Source organism: Brachionichthys hirsutus, chromosome 4, assembly GCF_040956055.1.
Source record: "Brachionichthys hirsutus isolate HB-005 chromosome 4, CSIRO-AGI_Bhir_v1, whole genome shotgun sequence".
Lineage (NCBI taxonomy): Eukaryota > Metazoa > Chordata > Actinopteri > Lophiiformes > Brachionichthyidae > Brachionichthys > Brachionichthys hirsutus.
The window spans coordinates 9,746,145-9,757,590 of record NC_090900.1 but is presented as its reverse complement, the minus strand read 5'-3'; the positions used below and the strand labels follow the sequence as shown (position 1 = coordinate 9,757,590).

At 40.9% G+C, this 11,446-nt stretch overlaps 1 protein-coding gene across 1 annotated transcript; it reads right to left on the bottom strand.

The window, feature by feature from the left end:
- Window positions 1-723: 723 nt before the first annotated feature.
- Window positions 724-10,266, bottom strand: LOC137918123 (coiled-coil domain-containing protein 158-like). Its single transcript, XM_068760873.1, is given in 21 exon segments — window positions 724-844; window positions 1,324-1,479; window positions 1,749-1,813; window positions 1,977-2,039; window positions 2,950-3,127; window positions 3,423-3,543; window positions 3,786-3,878; window positions 4,232-4,390; window positions 4,881-4,993; window positions 5,337-5,489; window positions 5,828-5,996; window positions 6,119-6,346; window positions 6,493-6,708; window positions 7,477-7,596; window positions 7,896-7,935; window positions 8,069-8,179; window positions 8,715-8,865; window positions 8,909-9,079; window positions 9,444-9,592; window positions 9,995-10,043; window positions 10,152-10,266. Coding segments are annotated over 20 exon segments (2,577 nt in total). The 3' UTR covers window positions 724-844; window positions 1,324-1,366.
- Between the last annotated feature and the right edge of the window lie 1,180 nt (window positions 10,267-11,446).

The window sequence follows — 11,446 nt, the reverse complement described above, 5'->3', positions numbered from 1 at the left end:
GTGGTGGAATGGAACCAAGTGGGCTACTTTTACTCAGCTACAATATTAGGCGCTTGTAACTTCAGTATTCTCATTTTACACTACTTCTTGCTTTTAATTTATTACAATTTCATTAGCAAATAATTTAATCTTTATTCTACTTCAATTTTGTTCTCAAATAAGAGGAAGTAACGTTAAGAGACATTAACGAAAGTAAAGATGTAACAAGTTACAGATCATTTACAAAAAACGAATGTTAAAATGGTGATGCATTGGACTTATCTTCTGCTTGTGGAGAATGAAGAGTTAAATGTTACTGAATATATATATATATATATCAGATAAGATATGTCAGCCCAACAAACAGTTTTAGGTCAAGAAGGAGCAACAACCAGGTGAAGTACCTGTAGTTTTGTCTGAAAAGCCAAATAAAGTGAGAGTAAGGGCCACTAAACTAGTAACTAGACTAATCACACAAATTCAAGAGGAAGAAACTGAACTCGTCACGTTAAGGACCGTCATCCGACAAAAAATCTCATGACTATTCATGTGCCGTCACAACAGCTGGTTTGCTGACAGAATGAGCAGCTGAAAGAGATGCGTAACCTTAGCTGCAAGGAGTTCTGTAGTAAACAAATGTCTTGGACTACCAAGGGTAAACAGCAACAGGAGGAGGGCATTCAAAAGGACAGCATACTCTGAGCATGATGGGAAGGATGACACTGTACAAAGAACTCAAACGCAACCACATCTAAAATTTTATTGGCACAATGAAATATAAAAATACACACGATTGGTGATTTCATAAAACAACCCTTTGACAACTTCATCCATGGAGCCTTTCAAAATTAAAAAAGGGATCTTTCTGAAAGACAGAAAACAAGAACAAGACCAAAAGTTACACCCAACAAAGGATTCAAGGGACATTTTGTCTTGGTGAAATACTGGCTTTATGAAATTTAGTGAAAGACAAGTGTAATAGGGAAATCCTATTGCTTCAGAAGACCGTATAGGCGCTTCAGTTGGCCCATCACGTCCTACCGGACTCCGAGCTGCGAGTTACAGGTGACGTAACCAGTGTGAGAACATTCTTCTCATTTATTCCTTTAATGCATTTGACGTGTGTGTTTATGTTGTTCACCTTTCCCCCTCAGTAAATATACAGTGCAGCATGACGCTGTCACATACAGCTGAAAAAGCGTATTCAATAAAAACCCACCAATGGTATAGTCAGTGTGAGCAGACGGCTCTAAGTAAATCAGAGAGATCTCTTGTAATTGTTGTTCACTCTGCTCACGGTGGTAGGATACATTGTGTATATAATGTACAATATTAACTACTTACTGATAAGAGGGACCAGCCTCTGTCTGTTATGTCTATTTAATGATCACTTTTGGCTGTTAGGGTCAGAGGTCAGGAGAGAGTAGACAGGAGACCTGCGCCCGAGTGACAGCAGCTGTGTGGCGGAAGCGTGCCTCCCTGCCAGGACTGCACTTGGACCTGGGGAAGTCACATATATGTTTGAGAATTCAGTATGAATAATGAATTTTTATTTTGTGGAATTTAGTCAATTTTAAGTAAGACTGAAATAAAAACGTTTTTTAAACAGATAATTTGTGCTTTTATTAATCAATCATTATTTGAACAAAACAAAAAAGCTTGAAAATTACAATTAATGATTTTATCCCCCCCCCACCCCGATTGATGTTGTATGGCAACGGGTGACTTTATGTTGGAAAGTGTCAAATGCAGAGCGGCTCAAGACTCACTCTCACTGAGGAATGCGTTGATTATTTTCCCATTCAGCTCAGATGTCTTCAGAAAAAGCAGCTCACTGGACAAAGTTAATGAACAGTCAGACATGAAAAGCATCAGACGATACAGCCTGTAGGCCTTTACTGCACCTGGGCACGAGTTGTGATCATCTATTAGCCTCACAGTCGTTCACAAAGCTGTTAAAGACACCCAATTTGGTTACGTCTGGGCATGGTCCCTACCTGTTACAGGTTTTTCTTCTAAATCTGGAAACAGGCTTGACCTCTTCGTGCTTGTCATCACTCCTGTAGGTGGCAAGGGAAGAAAAAAATATCTCATCACATTCCATGAATCCGTAGCACCCATTTATGATTTGTGTTCCAGGACATGTTTGCCATGCTAGTGGAAAAACACAATTTGTGCTGATGTGGATAAACCATATCCCTCATCACAACAAGATAATAGAAGAATTATATATATATAAAAAAGCCCCAACAATGTTCAAATATACCGAAAAAAATTAAACCTAATTTGAAATGTACAACAACTTTAGAGCCCAACATACCGGTATTAATTTCTGATTAATTGTGTTCATTGGTTTTTGAACAGAAGTGGACAGGCCATGTTTAGTTGCTTACACATGCAAGGACATACAAACAATGGTAAACCACCTTTGGTGGGGACATGAAGATTTATTTTATTTTAACTTAGTTGGAAGATAATTTCTGTTAATATATAAAATACTCTGAACATAGAAATCCTAAATTGTAACAAAACTAGTGATCTATAAATCTCAAATGAAATTAAAATGATTTCCCCTCACATACTGCCAGAATAATGAGGGTTTTGTCACAAATAGCAATGGACCAAAAGAGAAAAGGAAACTTTTGGTGAAACAAAGTTCAGGAAACAGGCAGCATATATTATCTGGAGGACTAAATGGTGAGCTTGAAAGTAAAGGCAAACACACAACATTGGCTTGTGTCACCATGGGCTTAGAGAGGTAAACGTCCATACCTCTAGAACCATCAAGGAAATCACTTAAACCATTAATAGTTTTAAGAAAAGCAGCACAGCGCACTTAAGTATGGATATCCCATTCCTCACCCAAATGCCTTCTTGCTCATTTAGAATCACATGATTCTCAAATGTTATCTCAGCTAACCTCAGAGCAAAGCTGCTCCTTCTAGCGTGTGGGAATGCAGTCAGACATACAGTTTTGTTCTGTGATCGTTCTCCGGAGCGGACCTCCTTCTGTGGAAGCTGCTGACTGTGGCGTTGTTGTCTCTGTGTGGTCTGTGAGCATTCTCCGAAATCACCGCTTCCAACCCTTTGACCAGAGACTTGAGCTCTCGGGTGGGGCTCTCCTGCTGCCTCTTTGTCTTCAGCAGCCCAAGGAGGACAAAGGGGACAATGTGAATGCACTGCTGTGAAGATGTTCACATTTCATGTCGCTTATCTGATAGGCTAGCAAATGAGGCGAGGAAATGAATTTCACACATAGCAAATATATAACTATAAGACAAAACAAAACACGTTATGGCTGTGCTGAACTCATCTAGCTTTAGGGCTTCTTTCATTCCCACAGAATTGTGATGACGTCTGTGTCTGCGCAACAAAATAATCTATTATTCACAGCTGCCAACTGCAAAAGACAGGGAAGGTGTAGGGAGTTCCCGACTGTACCGTGATCTGGGTGTTGAAGGTATGCTGGAAAGAGGGTGGATCATTGAGTGCAGATGGGGACATGGAGGATAGGTGAGGCAAAGGTGCATTCAAAACTGTGTTCATATTTTGACCTTGGAGCTCCTGAAGAGAAGATAACTCAGGTCATAAATCAAGAGTTGTTAAGTTGTTGTTCAAGTGTGTCTAGACATTATTATCAGACAAGAAAAAGATAAAGAGGTTATGATGCTTATTGTAAAGCAACTAGAGTAAATAAGGCCATATTACACAAAGAAATGCCGTGCAGTCTACAAGGTTTGTAAGCCTTACTCGCTTTTAAATAATAATAATTATTATTAAATAATAATGCGTAAATCAGGCTCTACCTTCAAATCCAGGGCATGTCGAAGTTTCATACCGAAAAACTCCTGCTCCTGCAGCTGGACGAAATCTTGACATTCTGCAAAGCTCTCCGTCATCTTGAGGAAGATACAGAGCACATGAAACGATGGCACAAACAGAAGCAGAACTGGACTGATAAGGTTCTGTTTGGTCTGAATATATAAACATACGTGTCTATTTAGTTCCAGAGGGAGATAACTGGGGAATGGTGACCCAAAACCTTTCAGACAGTAGATCATGACCATGATCACAAGCTGTTTGCGTTTTTTGTTTCAAAACAGAATATATGAAATATAGATTTCCTGACATGACTATTGCTCTGTCTTTAAAGGGTGATATTCTTTTACAGAGATTGGAGTGCTCAGTCTTGACTCGACTGTATGATTTGGTGGTAATGTATTGACTGGAATAACAGCCGACTGTGCGTTACCTTGTGAAGGATCGTCTCCAGCTGGCTGATCCGGTCTCTGAGCTGTTTGTCTTTGGAGTGAAGGGCCTCCAGCTCGTCGCCAAGCTGTCTCTTTTCCTCTTTAACGAAGGCAAGTTCCTGGAGCCGGCGCTGGTTCTCCAGGATCTGGGAGCGCTTCTCCTGGACAGGATGGGAAAGTTGACAAAGAAATGAAATAAATGTTGGACATGTGCAAATGAATTCACTCTATTTTGTTTGGTTAGAGTTTGTACTTGAATATGATAATAGTATACAATTAACAAAGATATAATAATAGCTACCGGTACTCTGCTTCAAGGTTTAACAAACACGCTCTGGCTGAAATGATATCATTGCTGAAAAGTCACTGTTTGCTGTTTTCATTTCTACTTGGGTCGAAGAATGAGTACATTTAAAATAGTTTAAGAAATTTTAAATGAATGATTAGAGATGTTCGGATAAACAAAGAATTGTTTAAAAAAAATAAGACAAAACATAATAGATCCATAAAATAATGTTTAAGTGAAAAGTTATTAAATTCTCCAAATAAAAAATCAATTAACTATGTGTACTTGTACATGCAACTCAAACACTGATTTGAGTGACATGCAGTGTACTTCATGAACTGATAATGTCAGACACTGGTTTTCACCTGGTGCAGTTTGCCCATCGTCTCCTTTAAATGCTGGATTTTGCCCTGCAATGTGTCGATCTGCTCTCTTCGGGCAGTGATCTTCTCCTGCATGTCCAACGCTGCTAGGAGGCCTGAATAGGGAAGAGAATCCACACAAAGATAGATCCACAGACGGCGAGAAAGAGGGCAGGGAGTTGATCAAAGCCTTGCTTATTTCATGTACACATGTTCTTTATTATCATATCAAATCATATTTCTCACACTGGAATGTAGAAGGAGGAGGATATCTAATAGCTGAACTTTCACTGAACTATACCGATTAACTGATCTGAGAATTGGCTTCAGTCCTAGATTTCTTTAAGATAAAATATATATATATATATGACATTTGATCACAAACTAAATCATAAGAATGCTCTGATGTTTCTTTGTACATGAGGTCTTTTAATTAGGTTTCAGTTTAATCAATTAAACCGTGTCCATCAGCTCCTTCCAGGGTCCTCAGAGTCCTCTTGACCTGGCCCAACTCATCGTGGACATTCCTGAGCTGACTCTGGAGCTGCAGCACCACACCCTCCTGCTCCTCCTCCTTACAGCTGTGGAGCTGTTGCAGCTGCTTGTACTCATCTGAAATTGGGCCCGAACAAACACATACGTTACATCCACTGAGAGAAACACACTTGCAAATGTACACAACGAAAGGGCTCGGTTGACAATGAAAACATACCAAACATATGTCTTTTTTTTTTTTTTTTTAAACACAGCATGATAAGACGATCATTTGCCTGTGAGAGCAGAACTCTTTTTAGGAACAGTAGTAAGTACAAGACATTACTGGTGAATGTAGACTTTACAGTTTACAAATTTGCTGTTTTCTCCAACAGGACAAATAAAAATGTTTGTTTATAAAGTAATGTAATCTGGTAACTAATTGGTGATTAGTTACCAGGGGACCCTCAACCTACTCTTGAGATTGAGTGACTCGATGCGCTGGAGCTCCAACTGGATGGTGACCTGCTGCTTCTCTAGACCGTCCTCTTTGACGAGCTGAGTTTGTTCATCCACAAAGGCTTGCAGCCGTTGCTTCTCACGCTCCACAACAACCAGGTCTGACTTGTGTTGGTCTAACTCAGCCTAATCAGCATACAGAACAGAAAGGTGGAAACGGGAGAAACAGTGGGAGGCCAGTGAGCCAGGGTCCAAACGTGTACTTTGATGATCTCATTATATTTCATTCAAGTTCTCGGCCTCCTCACTCTGAGCTGTTGATTCTCCATCTTTTGCTGATTTAGCTGGTTGCTGAGGAGGCTGTTCTCCTGGTGAAGATTGTCGATGGAGAGGGTATGCTGCTCCACCATCATCTGGGTGCTCCTCTCCATCTGCAATCTTAAAATACTTATCCCCTTCTCTCGGTCATCCAATGTCTCTCCATCTCCAAGTCGGGTCTTGTATTGTCTCTCAGCCTCTTCCATCCTGCTGAGATGCTATAAAAATAAAATAGCTTGAAGTTAAAGTTGTATGAACCACGAAAACAGGCAGGTAGCATGATTGTATTTAATCTGAACAGAATGTGTCATGCATTATCCCCTCTAGAAGGATTTACACACACACACACTCTATACCTAATTACCTGCTGAGCTTCTTGGTGCCTCAGCTGGACTTCCTGACATTTTTCCTCCAGGAGTTCTTTGAATTTTCTCCCCTCCCGAGTCCTCCGTTCCAACAGAACCTGTAGGGAGGTTTTCTCCTCCATACCCCTGCAGAGCTGCTCCTCTGCCACCTCCAGCCTTCCTCTCAGGGCCTTTAGCTCCTCTTGGTGTTCACACTGCTGCTGATTATCACATCTCTGGGAGGATAAAGAACAGTTTGACAATGTCAAGAAATAGAAACAAAAGCTAAGGACCAAACGGATAAAATGTTATTTGTTAGGCGATGCAATTTCCATTTCTGCTAAGTCACAAGATTGTTGCCCCATGATGCCGATGTCCTAGTAATGTAATGTACAGTAGAGAGCACAGGCTGTATCATCTCAGTAAATAAAGCGACAAACACTATGCCCTATCCAGCACCTCCATCCGAACCAGGAAATCCAGTTTGATTCCTCCGACTCGTGAATTCAGTACTTAAGTCATCGGGTTTCACACCACCAGCTCTTAACTTTACTCCACCCTGAAGTACGAGACGCCCCTCAATAAATCCAAACACAAAAGGCCTAAGAAGCCTGGGATGGAAGTCCTCATTGTTAAACAGCCACCACTGTCAATGAAATTTAGCTGACTGGATTCCGGGAGAAATACTGAAGGATTATGTTTTAACGTTTCTATTATGCTATTTTTTATTCAGGTTTGTGGATTCACTCTCTGACTCTTGGAAGTTATAGTGCAGGCAACAAAATTAAAAGCTATGCTTAAAATTATGTTTTTCCATCAGTTTTAAACTTCTTAGAAATGTGTATGATAAATGACAGTACCCAATTCAACAGAAATTACCTTTTCTTATACTTTTTAAAATCTTTAAATTATGATCTTTGCTAACCTGCATCTATATACACTGGGTACAATATAAAGGGAACGTGACAACATGCTGGGTTCATTGTATTTTTCTTTTGCCCAACCTTAATTTGGTCAAGCTGAGAGTGAAGCACCGCTGCTTGTTGTGAAGATTTCTCCTTCTCTCTTTGGGCAGCCACCAGCTGGGACTGAGCCTGAATGAGCTGCTGCTCCAGGCCATTAACCTGCATCACAAATCAATAAAAAAAATACAAATAAATTCAGCCCAACATCAGAAACATCTGCTTTATTGGCAAGACAAAAGTTCCTTATATTCCTAATGATGTTTGGAATTTTATATGATCCTAATAAAAGGTACTTGTTGATTATTGCATTTATCTCATTTTTGTAGTGAAGTGGATAAATATTAACTTTTAACAACCCCAGTGTGTCAGTGCTTCTCTCAAGTGCATTATTCATAACATAATTACATCCTTCCCACCTTATCTTTATGCCTGCAGAGGGTTGACACAAGTTCACTGACCTGACACTGATGAAGTAACGTCTGTCTCTCTGTAAGTTTACTGGACATAGAAATGACATCTGTTTAGACAAAAAAAACTCCATCTATAATTCAACAATCTCTGATCATTTAAGAAGTCTCTGATATTATTTGAAAAGCAAAACATGGAAAAACAATGTAGGAGCTCTTCTTACTTTAACAACTCCAGCTTGACACTTAAACTGATGCCGTTATCTTTTGACGAGCACAGTTTATCAGTCAACAGTGACATCTCCTGGCCAAGACTTGCAATCAGGTCTTCCATTCTGAGACACAACAAAGAGAGAGGACTTGTGGTGTCAGTAAGTTAGATATAGTGACATAGTTTTTCAGATTTTAGTCAGTTGTTCCATTTTAGCATTATGTAATAAAACGCTCACTAAAAAGGACGACAAAAAAAAAAGATCACATTCAACAGGCTGAAAATACACCTGTTCTGCATATCAAGAAGAAGATTTGTCATGTAGCACGCTTGTACACACACGGAATGTCGTTTACTCCCGACTATGGGCCCGTCTAACAACCACACACATGCATACATATATACATTATGTAGGCCCAATGGCATGTGCGCAGAGGGCATAGGGTGATGGCCGGAGCGGTGGTGGTGGGGGGTCCGTGCCTTGCTCAAGGGCACCTCATCAGTGCCCTGGAGGCAGACTGGCCCCTCTCCAATCACCAGTCCATACTCCATATTTTTGTCTGGGCCGCGACTTGAACCAGTGTCCCTCCGGTTCCCGACCCACTGAGCATATTTCTTGGAATTTCCCCTTCTAATAAAATTTGTGCTGAAGTGGTCACCTGAGGTCAGACACAATGTCCGGCTCCATCTGGACCTGACGCAACTCAGTTTGCAGATTCACGATGGCTTTGTCTGAATTGATCATGTCTTGTTTAGGTTGTTCCTGCGTCTGAGTTGGAGAGAGTAACATATTTAATTCAGTCATTCAGACTACATCAAAACATTATGGCTATAATGTATGAACCAGGTTGACCTGCAAACAGACAGCCATCTATTGCGTTCTCAAACACCTCCTCTTCAGGAGTACCGGCACTTATATTTCGGGGAGTTACCTCTTGGATTAAACTGTTCAAATCACAGACGATGGGTCGGGCAACGACCTGCTGACGGTTTGGAACAACAGTGGGATCCACGGGTGAGTCATCTGTTCAACAAGCAAAGGAAGTTTGAAATACATGTCTTTGCTCTAAAGGTTTAGGGTTGGCGGAATATACCCTTGTATGGGCGTTTTCCTCATCTTAAATTCATGAAATAATATAATTTGATCTCCCATGTGTTTTTCTCTGACACATCTGAAAACTGATATTTAGATTAAACTGCCATAATGAAATATCCGATAGTTTTGAAGAACCTTCAGCTTTACCGCTTCGTGGGGCGTTCAGGCGTTGCACCATAATGTAGATGTTGTGAAAAGTGATACAAATATGCTTGTTAAACAATAATCTTTCATCTCTGAGCCGAGCTACTGCTGCATTAACAACTTGCCGGGTGACACTGACATCACTCACTGTCATTTGATCTGTGGTTGTGGCGGCTTCGCCCAGGGGTCTTGTGGATACTATACGTGTAGCCAAACCTCTCCAAGGTTAGTTTGGTAGCATTTTCCACTTCATTCTGGAGCCTCTGGGTTTCCTTTGTGCGTTTATCCAGCTCTTCACTGCAAAAAAAAAAAAAAAAAGATTGAAAAAGGACAAATGTTTCACTTATATCACAGTACCGGTAGTATTAAATAACAAGTGGAAAAATAGTCAGGGTCCAAATCATGACTTACTATTAAAGGGGTCAGGCGACAGATCTATGGTACAGGTACACCTGACCGCCCTTGTTTTTTCTGTGTTATTTGCTGTACATTTCTAGATAATTGGTATAATGTGCTTTCTTTTATTATAAATAAATAGCCTGAAACAACAGTTCCTGCTTTAATGTGTTATGAGAGTCAGTCTTGCAGATCTATTAAATACATAAATGCTTGGCTGCTCGTTAGTTTCATGAGTTGAACCCTCAAAGCACACCAGCTCGCCGTTTCCAAACTGAGAGGTTTTCTCGGTGTTGCCTTTACCTCAGCTCATCCAGAGTCAGGCTGCGAAATCTCAGCCGCGGAGAAGCGTCTCTGATCTCTGTAAACAAAGTTCGAAAAAAAAGCCTCCAAGTCAGGACAATCAAAAGCGAATTGTCTGACAGATAGTTCCCAAGCCCAGCGGGTTGTAACTTACCACATGTTCCAGCTTCATCTTGCGTTGGCTTTGCTTGGGTCGGTGAAGATCTCAATTCCAAAATGTGAAAATCACCATTGCTGGTGAGCGCAGGGCTCTGCGGAAAGCCCGAAGACATCCCAGTTCACATTTGCAGCGAAGCTTTGGTGTGGCTGAACATTAATAACGCGCTAACTCGGCCGTACCTCATAGCAACGAGCGATGGGACGAACAACGCTGGCGCGTCAGCACCGCGTCGAGTGCGCAAGCGCGAAAGCCCGGCTTGGTGCGCGTATCGCTTTAACACAAACCCACGTGACCGATGCAGGAGTTGCGTCGTCCGGATGTGCCGCGACAAAAGGAAACAAAATGTATCGACTTGTTGCGGGTTCGCTGTCGCTGTGCCGACCGGATTTCCGCTTTGCTCCCATTCATGGATCGTTCTCGGAAATGTGGGGATGAATCCATTTTTAGTGTTATTTCATATGATTGAACACTTTGGTTAACAAAATCCCATATAAACATTTTAACTCTGATTTTTTTTTTACATACATTTGCTATATTTTACATGCAAACTCTTCAGCATTTACACAAACAATCAGAATTTGAACCCTTTGAACAACTTCACTCAGCAAACAAGTGAGAACATGATATTATACAAAGATTATCATAGTTTAAGTAAGAGACCAGCAATGGAAAAAAGATTAAATGTTATTTCACAGGCTGATGTTGGGTTTACAGCTTGCAAGTTTTCCCATTTTGTTTACCTGCAATGATTTTAGATCTACAGCAGAGGTCACTGTTGAGTGACCAACACAGTGTCGACACAGTTTGTGTAATGTATCGATACGCTCCTTGAGGTATCAATAACCCATCACTAATTAATACTACTACTAATATTATCCGTGTCTGACCAGCTGTGATAGTTATAGGCTTGGGTAAATACATTTAACACTGAAATGACAGCTTCAGCAAACGTGAACACTTTGAAACATCCGCTTGTTCCCCCCGCAGCATATGACGTAAGGCGTTCTCATTGGGTATCCAGTGTTGCATGCCGGTCATTGTCGTTTTTGATGACGAGTGGCTGTTGTTTGTGTAGCCAGGGAGGGATCCTCCCTTTCCAACAGGGAACAAAGCTCTTATTTTTTTAAACTTTTGAGGCCCATCATTAGTCATCAGGTGGAAGTATGAAGAACTGGAAGGTGTAGAGAAATTGCAGCGCTATTTTTATTTATTTTCGTGGTCCTCGGTGGCGTCTGGACAAGGTAAGAAGACCGTTTGCAAACGAGCGTTGCATGAAAGCCTTCGCTTTGGCA